At 43.2% G+C, this 14,894-nt stretch overlaps 1 protein-coding gene across 3 annotated transcripts; it reads left to right on the top strand.

The window, feature by feature from the left end:
• The first annotated feature begins 1,420 nt into the window (after window positions 1-1,420).
• On the top strand, window positions 1,421-14,894 carry si:ch211-63o20.7 (uncharacterized protein LOC566836 homolog). Of its 3 annotated transcripts, none has more exons than XM_040016833.1 (4): window positions 1,421-2,264; window positions 2,615-3,376; window positions 4,891-5,116; window positions 13,865-14,894. In XM_040016833.1, exons 2-4 carry the CDS (start codon window positions 2,639-2,641, stop codon window positions 14,107-14,109), a joined length of 1,209 nt encoding a protein of 402 aa, XP_039872767.1. In that variant the 5' UTR covers window positions 1,421-2,264; window positions 2,615-2,638; the 3' UTR covers window positions 14,110-14,894. The 3 variants fall into 3 exon arrangements, with proteins under 3 accessions (XP_039872767.1, XP_039872769.1, XP_039872768.1); XM_040016835.1 differs by having other exon boundaries at window positions 2,261-2,365; XM_040016834.1 differs by lacking the exon at window positions 1,421-2,264 and adding an exon at window positions 2,361-2,477.

Below are 14,894 nucleotides of genomic sequence, written 5' to 3'. Positions count from 1 at the left end.
TAATTGCATAAATAAAATGTAATTTTCTCTGTAGCACTTCATGGATTTCATAAGCAACACACCTTAGTTGTTCACACAAAGCATAAAGGTTAAAAACAATATATACAGTGTTATCTTCATTTTAGATGTCAAAAAGTATCCCAGTGTTTTCTTTTGTGTGGAAACTGGCTCCAAATGGCTCTTTGGGTGCTAAAGGTTGCAGACCCCTGGCTCAGGGGATGTTAAACTGGTGGGCCATAGACCAGTAAAACTACATAATAAATGTATAAAATTATAGTTTTTGTTAATTTACTATAGATGTACTAATAGCAAACAAACAGGAACTTTCCTGTCATTTAACTGTTTATCTGTTATTTAATTCATAGGTGTAGTATGAATGGCAATGGGTGGGCAGTCTTTATCAACAGCAACTTGTAAAAATACAGTTAAAACTTCCAAATCTGCTTCACATTTTCTAAGGCTGTGGAATGGGCCAGATTGGAGTCTTCACTGGGCCCATTCTGGCCCCCAGGCCTTATGTTTGACACCCCTGGTTTAAGAACTTAAGTTTCAGGGCTCTAATGTCCAACCATAAACAGAAGCCATGAGAGCACACTCAGCGATGACAAAATTTGCAGAAATTAAAATATTTGTTTTACTGCTCTGTGTAATAAATCCCAGGATGAATGATTTTCAGCAGCATTAAGCTGCTCTCGTATTTGCACATTTCTTTCTATTCTTTATAGATTTTTAATCACCATTTTATCATCACCATCTGAGAAAAAGTCAGGCTCTGATAATATTAAAATAATATAAACATACAATCACAAGTCATACAGTTGTGACTTTATAACTGCTGATTTCTAATCAATAGCATAACCTGGTCTAGGGTGGGCTAGGCTCGCAGCACGAACTACCATAAGAAACAAACCACCTTTGTATTACAGGAAACCCGGGCTTAACCTTTGGGACATATGCAGGGCCTCATTCCAGGAAGCAGGTTTAGTGAAGTTAGCTCATCCTGGAAGGAGGGAAACTCTGGGTTTTCTGGTTCAGAAAGAGCTCCAGTCACTTACCAGTCAGTTACCAGTCAGTTACCAGGGTAACAGACTCTGTAAGCCTGACCTGGAATGCTGAATGGTTTTCTTCAGTAAACTTTGAGGTTTGTCTGACTCCTTCCTTCCTGTTGCACCAGGAACACTCATGAAGTTCCTCTGAAAGCTCAGAGGGAATTCATTTTACCTCTACTCAATCATTTACTAATCAGACTCAGAGCATAGACATTAATAACATCTGATTTATTATTCACTCAGAATAAATCGATATCTTTCTTATTCTGTGACTCTGTGGGCAGCAGCTGTCAGAACGTCATTCTTTTGCACAGGAAACGTTTAGTGTACGTTAGCAATTGCTGTTTAAATAAAACATACCTGTATAAAGCTTTAGACAACACCCTGCGTGATGATGACTTATGCCATGTTGTAATCGGTCACATAACCTCTGTCACACTTGGGATTTTGGAGTTCATGTGAATCTTTGAGGCTGAAACGATTTTCAGACTAAAACAGCATTTCATTTATTTTAAAGTTGCTTCTGAAATGCAGCCGCAGACCGTCCGACGAGCTTCTCGACATTCTCAAAGATTGAGATTCAGTCATTAAACGATGCCCAACAACATTTTGAAATGGTGCATTTGTCCATTTGTGAGTTCTGTGCATACGACTTTGCCACACTGATACTGATAAGTTCTACCCACACTGACTTTGTTTGCTGTTTACAGATTTTGTTGCATCAAACACAAAGAACACCAGAACCGTATTTAAATGAGCTATTTGTAACTGCTAACCGAATTTTTTCTGCGTTTACACAGACAGATTCTTTTGTTGTTCGTTCAAATAAAAGCTCCATCTGGGCCTTCGTTTTCATTATTTACCAAAATAATGGTGTCCGTTTTTGACGTAACAAATTCCCTGTCTGAACTCCAAGGTGGGCGGGGCTCGGACAATTCGAATCACATTACACGTCTCGGACTTGGCGCTCAACCAATCACAACGCGGTACTGAGGTTTCTTAGCCAATGACGATGCGTGTATAGGCAGAGCGGGATGTTCCGAAACTTAGACACGGAAGTTTGTGACATTTTCGTCTGTGTTTCCTGTGTGTGTCATAAACAACAACAAAGAAACTCGTATTTATTGAACATGGTTTCGTGTAAAGTGCCTCCAGTCGAATAAACGGAGGATTCAAGGCGTTCCGTCGCTCATAAAAGAAGCTGAAGTGTTCCGGGTAAGTCGGAAATCAAAGTAGGAAGAGCTTCGTGTTTCGTTGCCCTTTTAAACCACAGACTGCGCCATGTTAAACGCACCGTCGGTTACCACCTTCATACGGTCAGTCGGAAGCGTTATTGTCTGTAATATACGCTTCATGGTTGTTCTTCAGTTAAACTCTATTTTAAGATTTATTATGTTGAGTCGTTACGAACCTGAACGTCAACTTGAGGTTAGTATTTTCTCCTGTCATAAGCTACGATATGGATAAATGTAACGCTTGCTTACTATATCAAAGCGCTGTTTACGGTGTGCTAACTTTGAGGACCACTTGAACGTGATTGTATAACATTAATCTGTGTTTGTCAGGAGACACAGTAGCTTCCGGGAGAGATGGAGGAGCTCTACACCTTAGAGAAGGAGGTGGGACGAGGCAGTTACGGCGTGGTGTTTGAGGGCCGTATGGCCAAAACTGGACAGAAGGTGGCTATTAAGCGGCTGCCCTGCAGCAACCCAGAGTGTATTGAACTCTACTTGCAAGAGCTGTGGGCCATGACAACCACAGCCAGGAACCACGTCAATGTCATTGCACTGCACAGCTGCCTCCTGCAGACGGGGTCCAGGAGCCTGAAGACCTTAAAACCAGGGAAACTGCCCCTGCGTCTGGTTGAGAGCGTGCTCAAAGGAAGTGTGGTCACAGCAAAGCAAAGTCAGGAAAGGACCAATCCTCAGTCTAACACCAGGAGGACAAACTCTGGCTTCAGACTGCAGGACAAGACTAACACTGTGCAGGCCAGAGCTCATCTCCATAACAAGGATGAATCAAATGCATCTGATTCCACAACCCCTCAAAGGCCTCAGAGCAGAGTCAGGAAGAGACCGGCCCCGAGGGAGGAAGAGCAGACTGCGCCGCTGCGCTGCTTGGCCCTGTGGCTCGTGATGGAGTACTGTGATGGAGGAGACTTGAATCAGTACCTGCTCTCCAGGCCCCCAGATGCTCAGCGTAACCACAGCGTGGTACAACAGCTGTGCAGCGCCGTGGCCTTCCTACATAGCCTGGGAATCACCCACCGGGACCTGAAACCTGACAATGTGCTGGTGTGTGTGACACCAAAAGGCCCCGTCGTCAAGGTGGGCAGATGTGACGGTGTTTATCTCAGATCAAGTGGCGTCAAGCTTTGTTTGAAAAGTCACACTGTTCAAATTTGAAGGCACATTAGTGCTTAATAGTTCTGCTCTCTGAGGGGGTGTTTGCTTTTCACAGCAGCAGTCTGCTTGAGACGCAATTAACATAACAAAGTAAAATATGAAGAAAACAATTGGAAACAAAATTGCTCTACTGATCTCTTTATAGCTAAGCAATGAACACATTATATACAAAGCAGAGGGAAAATATTTATGGCACAGCAGTGCAGCCAGGAAGTGAGATTCTACTGAAAGTCAAATCACAGATCGAGTGTTCGTGTAAATCCATTATTTTAAGAGGTAGTTTTTAAAAAAAGCACATCGACCCAAACAAGCCAGATTATCTGGTGAGTTTTTATCTTTATTTTTGGAACAAATGAAACTCTAAATTAACATGCAGCTACAGGTTGCTTTCATTGTTTGTTGATCTGCCACTTACGTCTCTACAGAACATCAGAAAGTCATGAAGCATGTCCAGCCAAAAGTGATGTCCTCACATGTAAAGAGCACTCTACCAACATTGAGTCATCATTCTGTAATGATCAGACCTTACGTATCTTTGTAAATCATCTTAGATGCGTGGATGAGTCTTGATGAAACTTTGGCCACTGTGACTGCCAACTTCTCTTTGGTGCTTACAAATATTTTTTACTCATCCCACACATTGTTCGATCAAGCACCAAATAAAAATGTCAACGTATAGAATACAAAGTCAGATTAGAGTAGCGTGTCACGATATAATATAAATCAGGGGTCCCCAATCCCAGTCCACGAGGGCCGGTGTCCTGCAGGTTTTAGCTCTCACCCTGGGTCAGCACACCTGAATCACATGATTAGTTCATTACCAGGCGTCTGGAGAACTTCAAGATGGTTATTTATCCATTTAAATCAGCTGTGATGGATCAAGGACACATCTAAAACCTGCAGGGACACCGGCCCTCGTGGACTGGGATTAGGGACCCTGATATAAATGATCATAACATATGTATGTTTCCCATCTTCCCGATGGTTGATTAATTTTCTACCAGTTGGCTAGTAGAAAAAAAAAAACTTTGTGTGTCAGCTTTTCTTTCTTTTTCTTTTTTGTTCTAAGCCAGATATTAAAAGTAAAGGACAGCGCCTTTTACTGTCCTTCTAAAACCAGGGGTAGGCAACTCCAGGCCTCGAGGGCCGGTGTCCTGCAGGTTTTAGGTGTGTCCATGATCCATCACAGCTGATTTAAAGGGCTAAATGACTCCTCAGCATTTCTGAAGTTCCCCAGAGGCCTGGTAATGAACTAATCATTTGATTCAGGTGTGTTAACCCAGGGTGAGATCTAAAGCCTGCAGGACACCGGCCCTCGAGGCCTGGAGTTGCCTACCTCTGTTCTAAAACTATTGGTGGCACATTGATGAGACTATGCCCAAGCTGTAGGCTAATCGAAGGCGTGCTAGTTTTTCTTTTTCTTCTTTAACCCCGAGGTGGCAGATTTTGGTCTGAGCAAAATGAGTGAGGGCTCCGTGGATGGCGGCCTGACCAGACAGCACTTCTCCTCCACCTGTGGTTCGGACTTCTACATGGCTCCAGAGGTGTGGGGCGGGCTGACCTACACGGCCCAGGCAGACATATTCTCTCTGGGCGTGATGTTTTGGGCGGTCCTGGAGAGAATCACCTTTCTGGAAGAAGGGACAACTCAGGAACAACTGGGTAAGCGTCTCGCTGAGAGAAGACGTCACCATAAGCCTCTGCCTCACTATTTGGCGCACTCGCAGGAAGGTGGGAAAGGTTGAGTGTGCGGTCAGCCTGGTGATGATGCATCGCGCTGAATCCAGTTTGCCTTAATTAAGTGGCACATATTAAAAATGTCAGCTGCTATACATCATTCATTTATCAAGCATGGATGGTACGATCATAGATCTAAATAGCAAAAAGATGAATGATGATTTATGCAATGCTGATGTGGATTATAGTACCTTGTATTTTAATACAAGCTGACATTATGTAATTCAGCCTTCCATCTTATTAAGAATTTGAGAAATCTACGTGTTCGTCCATCCTCTCATCTATGCTCCAGACCTGAGGAAGTTTTAATGATCGCTGGTTCTCTAAAGTGACTGCTGCCCACTCCACTCAGTAAGAGCCATAATAAGAGGGAGATGCAGCATTCAGAAATAAACTGAGATCTCTGAATCCCACAACAGCAAAGTGGTGACAGTGTAACTTTCAGGAGAAATAAAAGCACTTTTAAAAACGATATTTTGTGGAAATGTTAGCAAACTTTGATTTGACTTTGACTGCATGATTCGTAAAAAATGTACAAACTTCAGACTCCAGCTTTCTTTCTGCCAGCTCCTCCTAATAATAGGATATAAAACGATATCAAATATAAGTCTTATATTTGGATGCGTGACGTGTAACTTAACACAGCGGTCCCCAACCCCCGGGCCACGGACCGGTTTGGTACGGGGCCGCGAGAGTTGAGGCTCAGGTGTGAAATTGATGGTTTTCAGGGTTTTTATCATTAACTCTGTTTTCCTGGGTCTTTCCCGTGTTGTAGTTGTGTGTCTTATTTTGAAAGAAATGTTTATGCGTTACCATAGCGACAAGAGAGCATTAAGGGGCGGAGAGGAGGATGTTACTCTCGATGTTGTTGGCGCATTTCAGGAGGACGCTGCTAATAAAGTTACAGTTACACAGTGAATTCGCGTTTATTATTATATTTACAAAATAGCACAGTTTTTGTCTCGGCCGTGTCCTTTTATTTTGTTGTATTTATCCGCCACACCTTAAAGGCCGGTCCGTGAAAATACTATCTGACATTAAACCGTTCGTGGAGCAACAAAGGTTGGGGCGGCTGGGTTAACACGCAGCCGAGTGTCTAGTTAGGTTTGTAGAAACGTGTTTTTCTTCATTCACGTGAAGTGTTTCCGTGCTAATGACATGACTGTGCGTAGCTACGAGTACCTGTGTTACACACTGCTTCCTAATTGCATCTGACAATCTCTGATCTGAGAGGTTTTGTGGTCAGCAGCAGCTCAGTCGGTGGATCCCCGACAAAGTTTTACACGAATGAGTCCTCAGTCTGTTGCTACAGCTTTAAAGAAGATTGCTTATGTTTTCCTAAGTGGCAGATGAGTTTGTATTTGTGTATGACAACATAATTTGTCCTTCTCGTACGTCAGCATTGTCATCAAACTCTGATGCCGTGGCATTGGAAGTATAACGTCTCCAAAGTTGTTGGCAGTTCGATTCGAGCAGAGGAGGGCACCGAGCCATGCGCTGGAGCTCTGCAGTGAGATTTTAATTTCTTTTCTTGATGTCTCGTCAGAATCCCGCGTGGCCGTCGGATGGTGCAGCGTCTCGATGTACACTAACGCAGAGCGCTGTTCTGCTCTGCTCTCAGAGAGTATAGAAATGGCTGCAACACCGACGTCTCATTTTGTTCGCACAAACCCGATTCTGCTCAGAGGAGACCGAGCAGCGGGGCGTTGTGAATCATTATCCCCAAGTTTAGTGCCCGAGAACTTCCCTGAGTCGTTGATGCTTCATTATGCTGAAAGAAGATGCTTACTATTGGAGAGTCGTGTGAGTGGATCATTTTTTCCTTTAATAAAAAAAGTAGAGTTTAGCAGCTCAGCTATCACAAAGAGAAAACAGAGAGATTCAACTGAAGGTGTTTCAAAGGTAGAAAGAACACTCCATTATTTAACTTTAGCGTGTCTGAGGATGTGCACGCCCACATGCTTACACAACGATCCAGGGGAGCGGAGAGGAGCCAATCACAGAAAAGCAAGACTCCTCCTGTGCTTTAGGCCTGGAAAGCCTTCATGGCGTTTTGCTCAGTCAGGTTAGGCAATGATTTGCTGGGCTCTGACTCGGGCCAGCGTTACTCAGACTTCAGTGTTGACCTCAGGCTTTTATGAACAATGTGTCACCTTAGCTCTGTGATTTTGGTCACACTACCTCGAAAACCTGGTGTTGAGCTAAAGTACCAACCGATGCTTTTCAAATGACTTTTTTAAATTTTTGCAGCACATGTGTTTCAGTGATGCGGCTTTATTAGTTTCCCTCCATTAATCTCATTTTTCTGTTAATAATGTAGTTGTCTTATGTCTAATGATGACGAATGACCAGTTCAAGTGAGTTCACAGTTTTATCTTATGGTTTCTTGATTACACTTATCAAAATCTTCTGGTGCGAAAGGAAGAAAAGAAGCTCAAATATTTCAACTTTGATTCTGAAGATCAGAGGCAGGAAGTTCTGCTCATGGGTTAGGGCCATGTTCAGCCTACAGAAGCAAGCACATACACTTGTATGTAATGATAGCGCAGTAGATGCATATGACACCCGTGGACAGGTCGGGCTGAAATATACTGAACACCTTTCAAAGTGTTGACATCATGTAGTGACCAAATCACAGTCTGTGAACACATTTAAACATGAAAACACTCGTTTCACCATCAGTGTGTCTAAATCATTTTTAATGTAAACAGTTATTGTTAAAGTGAGGTGCAGGAAGTGTTTGCATCCAAGGAAACTGACGTGTGACAGGATTACTGTCCGTGGAGTCAGAGCTAGAACCTTTACGGGTTTCCGTCATCTCGGGGTCATGTTAGCTAAACCTTGGAGTAGGGCCCGGTGCCTGAACTTCATCTCATCTTTGCTAATAATGATCCGACTCTTACGCCGTAGCACTCTAAGCCAGACTGATTACACTTGATGCTGCCTCACAGGGCCAATCAGAGCCCTCAGTTCATCATGTGATGCTTGATGGATTGTTCCTGTGAAGGAGTAATGCTGGCCCTGAGCTCTTATTGAATCTCTATTTTTAATTCAATTTTATTTATATAGCGCCAAATCACAACATAAGTCGCCTCAAGGGGCTTCATAGATACAGAGAAAAACCCAACAATCATATGACCCCCTATGAGCAGCACTTTGGCAACAGTGGGAAGGAAAAACTCCCTTTTAACAGGAAGAAACCTCCAGCAGAACCAGGCTCAGGGAGGGGCGGGGCCATCTGCTGTGATTGGTTGGGGTGAGAGAAGGAAGACAGGATAAAAGACATGCTGTGGAAGAGAGACAGAGGTTAATAACAGATATGATTCAATGCAGAGAGGTCTGTTAATACATAGTGAGTGAGAAAGGTGACTGGAAAGGAAAAACTCAATGCATCATGGGAATCCCCGGCAGCCTACGTCTGTTGCAGCATAACTAAGGGAGGATTCAGGGTCACCTGGTCCAGCCCTAACTATATGCTTTAGCAAACAGGAAAGTTTTAAGCCTAATCTTAAAAGTAGAGATAGTGTCTGTCTCCTGAATCCAAACTGGAAGCTGGTTCCACAGAAGAGGGGCCTGAAAACTGAAGGCTCTCCCTCCCATTCTACTTTTAAATACTCTAGGAACAACAAGTAGGCCTGCAGAGCGAGAGCGAAGTGCTCTAATAGGGTGATATGGTACTACAAGGTCATTAAGATAAGATGGGGCCTGATTATTTAAGACCTTGTATGTGAGGAGCAGGATTTTGAATTCAATTCTGGATTTAACAGGAAGCCAATGAAGGGAAGCCAAAACAGGAGAAATCTGCTCTCTCTTTCTAGTCCCTGTCAGGACTCTTGCTGCAGCATTTTGGATTAACTGAAGGCTTTTCAGGGAGTTTTTAGGACATCCTGATAATAATGAATTACAGTCGTCCAGCCTGGAAGTAATAAATGCATGAACTAGTTTTTCAGCGTCACTCTGAGACAGGATATTTCTAACTTTAGAGATGTTGCACAAATGGAAGAAAGCAGTCTTACATATTTGTTTAATATGTGCATTGAAGGACATGTCCTGGTCAAAAATGACTCCAAGGTTCCTCACAGTGTTACTGGAGGCCAAGGTAATGCCATCCAGAGTAAGAATCTGCTTAGATACCATATTTCTAAGATTTTCAGGGCCGAGTACAATAACCTCAGTTTGATCTGAATTAAGAAGCAGAAAGTTAGCGGCCATCCAGGTCTTTATGTCTTTAAGACATTCCTGCAGTTTAACTCATTGGTGTGTGTTATCTGGCTTCATGGACAGATAGAGCTGGATGTCATCTGCATAGCAGTGTAAATGTATGCTATGTCTTCTAATGATGCTGCCTAAGGGAAGCATGTATAATGTAAACAGAATTGGTCCTAGCACTGAACCCTGTGGAACTCCAAAATTAACCTCAGTGTGTGAAGAGGACTCTCCATTTACATGCACAAACTGGAGTCTATTAGATAGATATGATACAAACCACTGCAGCGCAGTACCTGTAATACCTACAGCATGTTCTAATCGCTCTAATAGGATATTATGGTCGACAGTATCGAACGCTGCACTGAGGTCTAGCAGGACAAGCACAGAGATGAGTCCACTGTCAGAGGCCATAAGAAGATCATTTGTAACCTTCACTAAAGCTGTTTCTGTGCTGTGATGAGCTCTGAAACCTGACTGAAACTCTTCAAATAAACATCCTCTGCAGATGATCTGTTAGCTGTTTGACAACTACTCTTTCAAGGATGTTTGATATAAAGGAAGGTTGGAGATTGGCCTATAATTAGCTAAGACTGCTGGGTCTAGAGATGCTTTTTGAGTAAAGGTTTAACTACAGCCAGCTTGAAGGCCTGTGGTACATAGCCGATTATTAGAGATAGGTTGATCATATTTAAGATCGAAGAATTAATTAATGGCAGGACTTCTTTGAGCAGTTTTGTAGGAATGGGGTCTAAAAGACACGTTGATGGTTTGGAGGAAGTAATTATTGAAGTTAACTCAGAAAGATCAATTGGAGAAAAAGAGTCTAACTTAACATCAATGGTACTAAGAGTAGCTGTAGATAATATTACATCTGTGGGATGATTACTGGTAATTTTTTCTCTAATGATAAAGATTTTATTTGTGAAGAAGTTCATGAAGTCATTACTAGTTAAAGTTAAAGGGATGGTTGGCTCAACAGAGCTCTGACTGTTTGTCAGCCTGGCTACAGTGCTGAAGAGAAACCTGGGGTTGTTGTTATTTTCTTCAATCAGTGATGAATAGTAAGATGTTCTGGCTTTGCGGAGGGCTTTCTTATAAAGCAGCAAACTATTTCTCCAGGCTAAATGATGATCCTCTAAATTTGTGACACGCCATTTCCTCTCCAGCTTACGAGTCATCTGCTTTAGGGTACGTGTTTGAGAATTATACCACGGAGTCAGGTACTTCTGATTAGAGACCTTCGTTTTCACAGGAGCTACAGTATCCAGAGTCGTACGTAGTGAGGAGGTGAAATTATTAACAAGATGATCGACCTCTGTTGGGCTGAGATTATATCAGGTAAATGAGCAATTAAATCATTTGAAATTGTTTCTTTAGCAGCAATCTGAAACAGCTATTGAATGTCTCGGGCCCTGAGATCCTGAATAGCTTTACTGAAACACGAGGCTCCATCTAAACGTCAGCTAACCAGGCTTGCTCTCTGACACGTGTCTGAGTCGGGGGGGGGGGGGCATTAGGTCGGGGTACCTATCCATCCATCTCTCCTCCACTTATTCATCTGTATAAGACCTGCTTCAGCTTGCAGCAGCCCTTCTGCACAGAGCCACACTGTCACAGTCTTTCATGTGCGTCAGGGAGGCATACTTTATGTTCCCCTGTGCCCCCTGCAGGCCCTCCTGCTGGGGGCAAGAGGGAAGAAGAGATCTCGGAAGAAGAGAAAGAGGCTTCAGCAGGACTCCCTGCCTAGACGAGCACCAGTGAGGAAACATCAGACATCACCTGCAAAGTTTTCACCGGAGCTACAGTATCCAGAGTCGTACGTAGTGAGGAGGTGAAATTATTAACAAGATGATCGACCTCTGTTGGGGTAGCGTTCAGATAGCTGCTCTGCTCTATGTTGGTACAGGGCATTGAAGATGATAACAGTGGGTGGATTATATTCTTAAACTTAGTTACAGCACTTTCAGAAAGACATCTACTGTGATAAAGTCTACTCTCCACCGCTGTGTAATCAATTATTGTAAATGTAAATGTTATCAGGAAATGATCAGACAGGAGAGGGTGTTCAGGAAACACTGTTAAATGTTCAGTTTCTATGCCATATGTTAAAACAAGATCTAGTGGTGGGTGGGTTCTTTTACAGTTTGAGAGAAGCCAATTGAGTCTAATAACAGATTAAATGCCATGTTGAGGCTGTCATTTTTAGCATCTACATGAATGTTAAAATCACCCACAATAATTATTTTATCTGAGCTCAGAACTAAATTAGATATAAAGTCTGAGAAATCAGACAGAAACTCTGTGTAAGGCCCAGGTGGACGATAGATGATAACAAGTAAGACTGGTTTCTGAGTTTCACAGCTGGGGTGGACAATGTTAAGCATCAGGCTTTCAAATGAATTAAAAGTCTGTCTTGGTCTTTCATTAATTAATAGGCTGGTGTGAAAAATTGCTGCCACACCTCCCCCTCGGCCTGTGCTTCGAGATTTCTGGTAGTTAGAATGACTCGGGGGTGTTGATTCATTTAAACTAACATAATCATCCTGCTGCAACCAGGTTTCTGTAAGGCAGAGTAAATCAATTTGTTGATCAATTATTAAGTCATGTACTAACAGAGACTTGGAGGAGAGAGACCTAATATTTAATACTCCACATTTCACTGTTTTACTCTTTGGTTCAGATGTGGATACTTTATTGTTCTTTCTTTGTAATTGTTTATGTTTAAGTTGTTTATTGCTGGTTTTTAGTTTGTTTTTTGTCTGTTTGGAAGCTGACACAGTCTCTATGGAGATGGGTTTTTGGGGGGGTAGCAGGAGGAGAGAAGCTGCAGAGAGGCGTGTAAGACTGCAACTCTGCTTCCTGGTCCCAACTCTGGATAGTCATATTTTGGGGGGTTTAATAAATTTGTCCATATTTCTAGAAATGAGAGCTGCTCCATCCAAAGTGGGATGGATGCCGTCTCTCCTAACAAGACCAGGTTTCCTCCAGAAGGTTTGCCAATTATCTATGAAGCCCACATCGTTTCTGGGACACCACTCAGACAGCCAGCAGTTTAAGGAGAACATGCAGCTAAACATGTCACTGCTGGTCTGATTGGGGAGGGGACCAGAGAAAACTACAGAGTCCCACATTGTTTTGGCAAAGTTGCACACCGATTCAATATTGATTTTAGTGACCTCCGATTGGCGTAACCGGGTGTCATTACTGCCGACGTGAATTATGATTTTACTGAATTTACGTTTACCCTTAGCCAGCAGTTTTAAATTTCCTTCAATGTCGCCTGCTCTGGCCCCTGGAAGACAACCGACTACGGTTGCCGGTGTCTCTAGCTTCACATGTCTGAGAACAGAATCGCCAATTACCAGAGTTTGAGCCCCGGCGGGTGTGTCGCCGAGTGGGGAAAAACGGTTAGACACATGAACGGGTTGGTGGTGTACCTGGGGCTTCTGTTTAGGACTATGCTTCCTCCTCACCGTCACCCAGCCGCCCTCTTTCCCCAGCTGCTTGGGGTCTGCCGGGGAACAGCTAGCGGGGCCTACGCTATCTTCGGCTGCACCAGCTACAGGGGCCTGGCTAGCTACGGGTGAATGAAGGGTGCGAAGCCGAGTCTCCAATTCAGTAATCCTGGCCTCCAGCGCTGCAAACATGCTACATTTGTTACAGATATCATTACTGCTAAAGGAGGCCGAGGAGTAGCTAAACATCTGACAGAACGAGCAAGAAAGTGCAGGAGGGAGAGGTGAAGTAGCCATGGTGCTAACGAGTCGGCTACGAGCTAAGCTAAGCTAGCGAAACAGTACAGAGACAGTGAGTGAATACTTTGGCTATAAATTAGGTAGTGAGTACACAGAAAGTGTGCTTCGGATGAAGCACGTGAAGATTATACTATGAAAAAGAATGTATTTAAAAGTTGTTAATTAAATTGCTAAGCAGATAAGCTACTCAGAAACACCACTGTGTTTGAGCAGGAACAGGAAGTGATACTCTACCGCAGAGCGAGCGAACACCAAGTGAGAGCGCCACTCTTGAGTGGCGCTCTCACTTGGTGTTACAATTTTCTTTGTAAAGGACCCATACATAAGAAATGTCACACAAGCTTTTTATCACATGCAAACTAACAGTCTGCCACATGCAGACATATAGAAGGGAAATAGTTTTACCGAGCCATCCACAAATAGTCTCCACAAAGAAAGCAATTTATGAGAGCTAAGAAAATCCCAGCGTCAATTTAATTTAAACATTTTTGTGTTCCACGTTTTTCCTTGTCATTTAATTGTAATTATGTTGTTTCTGATTAGTCCATGAATGACTCATTAATAAAGTGTGTCTCGTCGTGCTCTGAACATCTTGCACACCCTGTTAGTAATTCCTGGTAATATTCCACGCCAGCTTCTCAAAGTCACTGAGGTCTGAGGCGCTCTGCCGTGTCTAACCTACCCGTCTTCCTCCCCGTTTCCCCTTCAGGCGCCTACGTGTGCAAGGGACGCTCAGGCTGGCTGATGCCGCTGGGAGAGGCTCTGTGGGAGAATGCAGAGCTCCAGCTGTGCATCCCGACGAAGTTTAAGAGAGCGCCCCCGCTGCCGCCCCCTCCCGGCCCTGCCACGTGCGCCCTGCTTTCAGAGATGCTCGCCTCAAACCCGGACGCCCGGCCGATGGCCGACCAGCTGGGGGCCAGGGTGCGCTCCGCTCTGAGAGAGGACTCCCACTGACACAGAGTACACTTGAAAGACTGTAATGGGCTGAACGACAGTAAGGAGCCCAGACTGCAGTTCGTCCTGTTTGTTTAAACAACGGGCACTTTGATGCCTCAGAGAGGAAGGGATGATAAATGTGTATGATTATCTGGGATTGCAAGTGCTAATTTTCTCCCTGAACCACAAGCTCAGCTTCTAAATCGTGTGCAAAGCCATATAAAGGGAAAACAGGAATGAACTAGCAGATTCAGATATGGCTGAATTGGCATAAACAAGTTTGCTGCTCAGTGAGTCTTAAAGTTTTTTTTAATTCCACATTATTATTATTATTATTATTATTATTATTATTATTAATTTAGCCTAGGTATGGCTCTACTGAGCTATAAGGACATAAAAGTAGTTGGCTTAAATCTGTAGCACATCAGTATAGTGTGGGTCGGACTACATAATGCTGTGTGTGCTGAAATAACTCTGTGATACTATTATTGTCTAAGCTGTAATGTTTCAGTTTATGCTGTTATATATTTTCACAAAGGTGTGTGGACATGACTTTAATACTCAGTTTCACTCAAACGTTCTCACCTCAAAAATCTTTAGAACAAAACGTCTATTTATTCTTCTGTTTTAGTGAAATATAACCTTTGTATACGTCAGTTTACTTACTCTCAGAGGCACTTAGCGTCTTTTTTCCTGCCTGTGTGCATTCAAACATTAATATTTGAGTTTGTCATTTGTAAATATTTCTTCATCATTTCACGTGTTTGCTTTGAGTTAGTGACGCTGTCAGCCGTTTACAGGAT

Source organism: Simochromis diagramma, unplaced genomic scaffold, assembly GCF_900408965.1.
Source record: "Simochromis diagramma unplaced genomic scaffold, fSimDia1.1 OVJJ01000802.1, whole genome shotgun sequence".
NCBI lineage: Eukaryota > Metazoa > Chordata > Actinopteri > Cichliformes > Cichlidae > Simochromis > Simochromis diagramma.
Note: the sequence above shows the minus strand (reverse complement) of the source record. Positions and strands in the feature narration are given on the sequence as shown.

Coding starts and splice junctions, on each gene's coding strand:
- si:ch211-63o20.7 (XM_040016833.1), top strand. CDS start 2,639: ATGGAGGAGCTCTACACCTTAGAGAAGGAGGTGGGACGAGGCAGTTAC. Junction 3,377..4,890: donor CAAAAGGCCCCGTCGTCAAG/GTGGGCAGATGT, acceptor TTTAACCCCGAG/GTGGCAGATTTTGGTCTGAG. Junction 5,117..13,864: donor GACAACTCAGGAACAACTGG/GTAAGCGTCTCG, acceptor TTTCCCCTTCAG/GCGCCTACGTGTGCAAGGGA.